We start from the raw sequence: 9,755 nt of genomic DNA, 5'->3' as shown, positions 1-9,755 counted from the left end.
ACATATTGCATGGTGCACTGGGTGTTATACACTAGTAATGACTCATGGACCATTACATCAAAAACTAGGGATGTACTGTATTGTGATTAACATAACATAATAAAAAATTATTATAAAAAGAAAAAAAGAATGGCTAAAACTAATCACTCAGGAAACAACAGTTGTTGACAAGGATGCTGAGAAAGGGGAACCCTCTTACACTCTTGGTGTGAATGCAAGCTGGTATAGCCACTCTGGGAAACAGTATGGAAGTTCCTCAAAATTTTAAAAATAGAGCTACCCTACCACCCAGCAATTTCAGTACTAGGCATTTACTCCAAAGATACAAATGTAGTGATCTAAATAGGCACCTGCACCCCGGTGTTTATAGCAGCAATGTTCACAATAACCAACTATGGAGAGAGCTCAGATGTCCATTGACAGATGAATGGATAAAGAAGATGTAGTACATATATACAACAGAATACTACTCAGCGTCAAAAAATTGAAATCTTGCCATTTGCAATGACGTGGTTGGAGTTAGAGAGTATCATGCTAAGCTAAAGAAATCAATCAGAGAAAGACAATTATCATAGGATGTCACTCATATGTGGAATTTAAGAAACAACAGAGGAGCATGAGTACGGGGGAGGAAAATATAATTTGTACTTATTCACAACTATAGCAGTTACCTGTAGAGACTAATATTAATCATAATCACTGCTTTTTGTTGATAACTAATTACAGTATGTGCTTGACAGATTCATTTCCATCCCTATAGTACATTACATATGCAGATTTATCTGACACCTGATTTGCCAATGGGGAAATATATGTTGAGAGGTTATAAAAACCCTGTTTATCAACTATTTGCCTTAATATCCCAATTATACTTCAGATAAGATGAAATTGAGAAACCATTCATAAGTTTTCTCTTACATTTTGAGTCCCCTTCAATTTCTGTCACTTATTTTATTTTTTTCTCAACAACTCCTGCGCTGTATTTCTCAGTTGAATATACTGCATAGAGATCATTAGGAATCCTATAATTAGGATTATAGTATATTTTCTTTTACTATATAGTGGTTTAATATTATTTAGAATACTTTATTATATCCATAATCTTCTTTCACATTCTCACACACGCACACACAAACACACATCACATTATGGGATTTGGAAATACGGAGGTCTCTTTGTGTTCCTAAAGATCTATGATTTTTTAGCAATAGGCAAATTTTATGGACATACTCTATTACATGAGCAATATCTTTTGGTTTTTAAATAAAAGCATTCACATTTTTCAAAAAATCATATGACACTTGAAGGTTTTTTTTGTTTTTTCCCTAGCGGAACTGCAAGATGGGGAAGGGATTTCTGACCATAATCAATGAAAATCACAAAATTATGTTGTCTGTATAGAATAAGGAAAATATCATAACAATATTTATACAACAACCCCTCCATTTCAGGTGATAGTTGTTTTCCTAAACAAAACTCAAAGTACAACTTTCTGAATTAAAATAATTATTGTTCAAGAAGTTGTAACTAACAATGGGTTCAGAAGAACGGGAACCAGTAAGGCACATGATGTTATTTCAATTGAATAGGGAATATATTAAATATGCTTGTAAACAGGTAGAAAGAAAGAATGAATAAGGATGACAGAAAGGCCATTTTAATTTGAAGAAGTTGCTCAGATCTCATGTTTGTGTATTTTAAATTGCCATGCAATATGTGTGTCTAATTTGTGACACCATAGCATTTCATTTGCTTGAGAAACATACAATCTTCCTTGCCCTGTCCATGAAGGCTCGCTTGACTTGCTGGTTCCTTAGGCTGTAAATAAAGGGGTTCAGCATGGGGGCTACTGAGGTGTTCAGCACAGCAACTCCCTTGCTCAGAGACACTCTCTCTTTTGCTGAGAGTTTAATGTACATGAAAATGCAGCTGCCATAGGAGATGGAGATGACAATCATGTGGGATGAACATGTGGAAAAGGCCTTTGTCCTCTGACTGGTAGAAGGAAGCCTCACAATCATTCTGATGATATATACGTAGGACAGAATTATTAATGCCAAAGTGAACATTAAAGTAAACACAGCACAGGAAAACCCCAGTATCTCTAGGAACTTTGTGTCTGAACAAGAAAGTTGTAGCAGGGGAAAATAATCACAGGTGAAATGGTCAATAATATTAGACTTACAGTAATTAAGGTTTAAGAGCAAGATGAGCGCAGGGAATATGATTAAGAATGAAATCAGCCATGAAGAGAAGACAAGGAGTATGCAGACTCTGGGATTCATGATGGTCATGTAATGCAGAGGTTTGCAGATGGCAATGTAACGGTCATAGGACATGGCAGCCAGAAGGTAAAATTCAGTGACTCCCAACAGAATGAAAAAAAAGAACTGAGCCATGCAATCATTGAAGGAAATGGTTTTATCTCCTGTAATCAGGGTGCCCAGGAGCTTGGGTATGCTGACAGTTGTGAATGAAACCTCTAGCAAGGAGAAGTTTCTGAGGAAGAAATACATGGGGGTCTGGAGGTGAGGATCCAGCAGGGTAAGGGGATAATGGTCAGGTTCCCCGTGATGCTGAGCGTGTAGGTGATGAACAGAAAGACGAAGATCACCCCCTGAAGCTGTGGGTCATCTGACAAGCCCAGGAGGATGAACTCTTGTAGTTCTGTGCGGTTTCTCATTCTTCAGCTGCTTATTTGTTGTTCTCCTGCCAGACCTCTAGGAGAAAACACAAGGAACAAACTCGAATAAAAGGTCCAAGTGTGATGCCAGAATTTGGCAGAAATACTACATGTTTTCTTCTACAGGCGAGAATTTACATGAACTGATAATAACAATGATCCATCAATTTCCTGTCTTCTACAGGTGAAATCTCCAGTTTAGACAAGTTTGAAAACATTCTATATCACAGAGCTTAAAGAGCTAGAGCAGGGATTTTCCCCAGGCTTTTCTGACTCCAAACAACACCTGTTAACTTTGAAGGATGTGCGCATGAGTTTTCTTTCCAGGGAAGACCACCTTTGTGCTCTTGCTCCAAGTGTTTACCATTTTCCCATTGTCTGTAAGTTAAAGCTTAATTACATTGAGAATCCTCAAACTGGGAAAGATCCTGTGTTTTTTAATGACGTTTACGTGTTTTGTCATTAGCCACTGATCAACTTTAATACTCAGCTTTTCCAACTCCTCCTACTACCTCATGGGTCAGATATGCTAGAGTCATCACCGCCAGCAACCTTACATGGTAGAGACAGAGGGGAGAAAGAGGCAGGAAATAATTTAAGCTGGAGAGCTTAGAACTGAGTTTGAGGGGCGCCTGGGTGGCGCAGTCATTAGGCGTCTGCCTTTGGCTCAGGGCGTGATCCCGGCGTTATGGGATCGAGCCCCACATCAGGCTCCTCAGCTATGAGCCTGCTTCTTCCTCTCCCACTCCCCCTGCTTGTGCTCCCTCTCTTACTGGCTGTCTCTATCTCTGCCTAATAAATAAATAAAATCTTAAAAAAAAAAAAAGAAAAGAACTGAATTTGATCACATCTGAATCCCTGACCATAGTTTATGATGTTTCAGCCTGTATGTAATTACTATGACCTGTAATCCTATACAAATGACTTCTCTTTCTATTTAAAATAATAATTATTACTATTATTATTGAAGCACTTCCCTCAGTTAAAGAGTTAGGTAAACATTCACCAAGAAAACACAGGCAAATAGTTTAATTTCTTTACTTGTATGTGGTTTTGAAGTAGTAAGTTTTAATTTCTCTTTAAAAAAAAATATTAAGTGATATTACCATAGTTATTTCCATAAGGAAGAGTGAGGATATCTAGGTTTGAATCCAAACCACTTACTAGGTGTGAAACCGTGTAATCTGTCTCTGTTTCTTCTATAAACACAGTTTATTCCTCTGTATACAGGCCTTTCTTATAAAGTTATTGTGAGTATTAAATGAACTAATATGTGAAACATTTAGAAAAATGCTTAGCATTTTATAAAAGCTATATAAGGATTGCTCAATGGAGAAATCCCTTGGTGAAAACCTTTGGGATTAACATGGTGTCCTGTATAAAAGCTTTGTCTAAAATTAGTAGTAACGAATAAAGTAACAGCAAGAAAATCACGTAGGAACAATAACAATAACAAAAAAGTGAGGTGGGATCATCTGGTTGTATAGTATCTAGGAGGCTCTGGGCAAGTGAGTCTTAGCTTTGATTTTCCACTTTGACGTGGTGACCTCTCCCCACCACGGTGTATCTGCTTCCTGCCCTCCGTCACACCCTCTGTCCCTCAACAGTTCTCTGCTCTCATTCAGCTAAGATAAGGTCACCACATTTGACGCCTGTTGGATATTTGTAGCACTTCAACATCACTACCAAAGGCTACCAATATCCACTGTGTTTCTCTGCTCCTCCGTAGTAAGAGTGACCTTTCTGACAATGATTGTGAAACGTGCCTTAAATAGAAAATCTGTATGCAAGTAGCCTTGTGGGTAGCAGATTTCAGTGATACACCAAAGCACCTTCTTGTTCCCACAACACTAGGTTTAATGCCCTTTGTGTGAGTCCCGTAAAGTGTTCGACTGATTCTTCCCAGCCCACTACACATCTGTGCTGAAATCTCCTGTGATCTCCTCCACTATGCGTGAATCTCTGAAAGTTAGGACAGAGTCTGACCTTCAAACCTTTGCAACACAGTCCGGCGCTTGGGAGAGTCCTAGGAAACTATAATAAACAGTTGTCTAATTAATTCATTCATTCATTTTGAGTTTGTTCTTACATCACAGACACCCATCCAGTGAAGTTCTGTATTGTATTCCCAATTCTTGGTTGCATAATATGTAGGTTGTATCTTTGTTTTACAAGATGTGTTTTCTTAGTTTACCTACTTTTCAAAAGGTATCTATTCACTGGGCCTAAATTCCCCATATCGAGTAAATTATGGCAAAGGACATATGAAAGAAGCCAATTTTTTTATATATAATTCAAAAAAACTTCATAAAACATTATTTTAAAATTCCTTTCATTGATTTTCTTTAGCTTTCATTCTTTTAACTAACTCTATTCTGCTCAGCAGCATTATTCTTCCATCATCAGGGTTTGTCTTTTGTTGAAAGCACTAGCTTTTCATAACACCGGGAAGTCTCAAAATACAGGCTCAATAAATAGCATTTGTTCTAAATCTCAAGATTGAAATTTCTGCATTATTTTATTGGCGTTGTTGATCCAGGTTAAAAAGAAGTATATTATTATTTTTCCATGGGTAATAATGTGCCAATGAACTGTATTCTTACCCTTATTTCAATTTTTTTGCATATTCTTTTTCCGCTTAGATTTCCTATCAATTTTAAGAATGTTGTGAAAAATAATACCATGACAGATTTACATATTTTAGCTACTGACTAAACCTTTGAGGAAATGTATGAAGAGCTATGAAGGAAGGTATTAATAGATAGGAAGGGTCCATATGAACATCACTGAAACTGAGTTCTGATAGGTCAGTTTTGTAGGACCAGAGAAAATACTTAAAGAAACTGTGAGAAAAGACAATCCAATATCACAGACTTGGGGGAGGTATACTACACTATTTGTGTAAAAATGTTAATGAAAATCAGTGGACTGTATTCATTTACCAACATCATGTAAGCCTGATGGATGTTATTCATTCATTCATTCATTCATTCAGCAGCTTTTGGGGAGAAAAAACCTCAATGTTTTACAAGGTGCATATGATTCCTCAAGCCCGAAGCCATCCAAGGATGTACTCAAGCAGAGTATGAAGGATATCTCTAAGCATTTAGCTCATCTTGTTATTTCTGAATGCAGATCCATCTTTCCCCTGGAAGAACATGATTTAGGTTAAACTTAAATTATCGTCCACCCATTTCATCAAAACCAAGAACCCCTTCTGAGAACCCCTGAGACATACTCTTTGAGCTGTTCAAAATGAAAGTAACAATAATACTTCGTATTTGTTAAATAAGATGGCCACAAAGTACCTTCAAGATTTCATTCTGAAAACACCACTGCTCTGTTCTTCATTTAGTCATCAATAATCACAGAAAAAAGGAAAAGTACATAAACTCATAAAAAGACCATGGTATTGAGACATTATTAATTTCTTACTTATGACACTCTACAGTAAATTGCTGTTGCAGAAAGTATATGGGCTCTGCAGTTAGAGAAACATGGGTTAAAAATACAAACGGGCCGCTTAATGGATTTGTGATTTTGATTGGCACTTATTTTCTTTAAGTATCGGTTTTCTCTGTTTATCATGGACATGAAATTTCAAGGGCATTTTGGGAATTAATTGAAATAATATAAATGAAAGTGCTGTATAAACCACAGGCACTAAATATGCTTTAAGAAGAGCTGGTTTATTTATCTTCTTTTAGTTGGAAATGTTTTCCAACTTTGGGGAGAATATTCGTAGTATCTGTGATTAAGGAAAGGCATTATTTATTTCAATGACATACTAAGGATTGATATATTCTATCTCATTTAGCCTTTATGACACACCTATGGAACTTTATCTTCATTTCCAAATGAAGAACTAGGGTAGTGTGGTTTTCTACCTTAGATATATTTGTATAGTTAACAAGTGTTCAATGTAACCAGGGACTACCTAAAATTAGAGAAAGGAACAAATATATGAAGAAGAAAAAATATCAGAAAGTGTTTTAAAACTGTCTGGTATGGTTTCTACACAGATTTTATGTAGCATAAGCTACTTATTGTTTGATGTGTTCTCTCTGCTGCTGGCTCACTGGGAATAATGCAGTGACTCGAAACTGCCAGAGCAAGACTGCACACAAAACACTAAGGAATATAAAACATCATACAGATTAGTTTTGAATTTGAAAAGGAATCTTGGGGGACAGTGTCCAATGAGACAGGAAAAAAAAAAAAAAGACAAGCAAACAACCACTGTAGGTGAAGTTTGCTTCCCTGAACATTATTTTCCAGAGATTAACAACCAAACACCTAGTTCCTAATGCATATCTCTACTGAATGCATATCTACCCCATGCCATTTTTTAAAAACCAATTATCTGCTACATAGTACTAAGTCCATTCTTTTTTTAATTTAAATTCAATTAGCCAACGTATAGTATATCATTAGTTTTTGAGGTAAGGTTCAATGATTCATTAGTTGCATATAACACCCAGTGCTCATCCCATCACGTTCCCTCCTTAATGTCCGTCACCCAGTTACCCCATCCTCCCATCCACCCCCCTTCCACAAGCCTGTTTGTTTCCCAGAGTTAAGAGCCATCAAAAAGCATGACTACCTACCATTTGTATTGACATGGATGGAACTAGAGGGTATTTTGATATGTGAAATAAGTCAATCAGAGAAAGACAATGATCATATGGTTCCATTCTTTACTCCATATTTTTAATCTGCCTTCCATAAGAATGTTTGGTAGTATAATATTGCTTATACTGTATACATTTTTTCCTTCCCACTCTATTGCTCACCAGCAGTGGCAATTGAAGAGTTTCTTGTTTCATTTGATTAAAATTCTACTTTAAATGTCAAGTATAATATTAGGAATTAGTACCTTCCCTGACTAGACTATAATAATATAATCATGCCCAAATGATATAATGTGAGTGTAAAACACCAATAAAATTGTACAGGTCCTAAGTAAAGGTTATAGATATTTTCAGGATCCCACAGATTTAAATATGCATGAAATAAACACAACTTTTTGTCTCCTTGTTTTGTTTTTCAAAACTAGGGTATCACATTGGCTGTTATACCTCAAGACCTCAGGCAAATTACTCAGCCTTTCCAAGCATCACTTTGCACACCTGGAACAGAGATAATTAGTCTATGTTGCCATATAGCTGTGAAGATTAAGAACAATATTATTTAGGACATACATGGTTGAGCATATGGCACAGAATAATTATGCTCTATAGAAGAGATATTATTATTTATGAAATTCCTATCCAACACTCATGTGGCATAGGTGTAATGGTGACTGCCTATATCTTCATTTCTTACATATTTAAACAAATAATACAGATATGGGGTGTCTTGTGGCTCAGTTGTTCATCTGACTTCAGTTCGGGACATGATCTCAGGGTCCTGGAATTGAGCCCCAAATCAGGTTCCCCACTCAGCAGGGAGTCTGCTTGTCCCTCTCCCTTGGCCCCTCCACAACCTCCTGCTCCTGGTTTCTCTCTCTCAAATAAATAATTAAAATCTTTAAAAAATAATAGCAATATAGTTAAACAAAGGAATTGCATAAAAAAGACACAACACGTGCCCTAAGCATAACTAGAAAGCAAAAGATTTGTGACTTTTAAATAATTTATAAGCTGTAAAATAAACACTCAGCTGCGTGGGAAGAACTGTACAGATATGCAGCTGGTGTGCACAAAATATGGTTGTTAGATAATGTATTTCATACTTTTTATAGCTTTAAGAACAAACATGTAAGAAAAAGAAAAGAATGTAATATTAGTAACAGAACATAAGATTTTAGAATAAATCCATGAAAAGAGTGTTTACTCAAGTCTACAGTAAAAATAAGTATCTTTATTATTTGGAATAATCAGGAAAATGATTTTTGTTGTATAGCCACTAATGCTCTATTTGGTACCGTAAACCAATGAGGAAATGGAACCTAAGGAGGGTTTGAAAGCAAGACACAACATAGTTACTTCTGGTTTAAGAGAAAGCTTAAGGAAATGAGCACAACATAGCAAGTACCTGGGAGATGGACACTGGAAGATACTCTAGACATTGAAATTTTATTTGTCCTTTGTTGGATCTTCACCATGACATCCATTCATGTTCATACATACTTTCATTTGTTTCTAGAAAACAGTACTTTATGAAGCAAGTTTTTGAAAGCTTGTTTTACTTGCTGGTTCCTCAGGGTATATATAAAAGGGTTCAGCATGGGGGCAATTGAGGTGTTGAGAATAGCTACTCCTTTGGTCAGTGATGCTCTTTCATTTGCTGAAGGCTTGACGTACATGAATATACAGCTCCCATAAGAGATGGAAATGACAATCAAGTGAGAGGAACAAGTGGAGAAAGCCTTTTTCCTCTGACCAGCAGACGGGGTTCTCAGAATGGTGCTAAGGATGCTCAGGTAGGAAAGAATCACTAAGGCCAAAGTGAAGAGCAGAGTAACAAAGGTATAGTAAAAGCCAATCATCTCTAAAAGCCATGTATCCGAGCACGAGAGTCGTAAAATGGGGAAATAGTCACAAGAGAAATGATCAATTACATTGGAAGCACAGAAATCTAGCTGAAGCATGAGCATGAGTGGTGGTAAAATGGTAAGAAATCCTCCCAGCCAGGACCCAAAGACAAGCAGGGTGCAGATTTTCTTGCTCATGATGGTGGTGTAATGAAGAGGCTTGCAGATGGCAACGTAACGATCAAAAGACATGGCAGTGAGAAGAAAAAATTCAGAAACACCCATGAAGATGAAGAAAAATAGTTGAGCTAAGCAATTGTTATAGGAAATGGTCTTGACATTCGTAATGATTGCCCCCAAAAATCTGGGGATAGAGACACTGGTGAATGTAATTTCTAAGAAGGAGAAATTCTGCAGGAAGTAATACATAGGAGTCTTGAGATGACGGTCTATCAGGGTGAGGATGATGATGGTTAGGTTTCCAGTGACACTTAATACATAAGCCATAAATAAAAAGATAAAGATTACAACCTGAAGCTGTGGGTCGTCTGAGATGCCCAAGAGAACGAACTCTGTAATCATTGTATGGTTTCTCAT

The 9,755-nt window shown here is 36.7% G+C and overlaps 1 protein-coding gene and 1 pseudogene across 1 annotated transcript; both read right to left on the bottom strand.

The window, feature by feature from the left end:
* Positions 1-1,684: 1,684 nt before the first annotated feature.
* Positions 1,685-2,683, bottom strand: LOC103680623 (annotated as a pseudogene).
* A 6,015-nt stretch (positions 2,684-8,698) lies between these two features.
* Positions 8,699-9,755, bottom strand: LOC103680624 (olfactory receptor 6C3-like). Its single transcript, XM_008710120.2, has one exon. The coding sequence runs from the start codon at positions 9,753-9,755 to the stop codon at positions 8,817-8,819; it is 939 nt and encodes a 312-aa protein (XP_008708342.2). The 3' UTR covers positions 8,699-8,816.

This window comes from Ursus maritimus, unplaced genomic scaffold (assembly GCF_017311325.1).
Source record: "Ursus maritimus isolate PB19 unplaced genomic scaffold, ASM1731132v1 scaffold_240, whole genome shotgun sequence".
Classification (NCBI taxonomy): Eukaryota; Metazoa; Chordata; class Mammalia; order Carnivora; family Ursidae; genus Ursus; species Ursus maritimus.
This window is presented reverse-complemented; position numbering and strand designations above follow the sequence as displayed.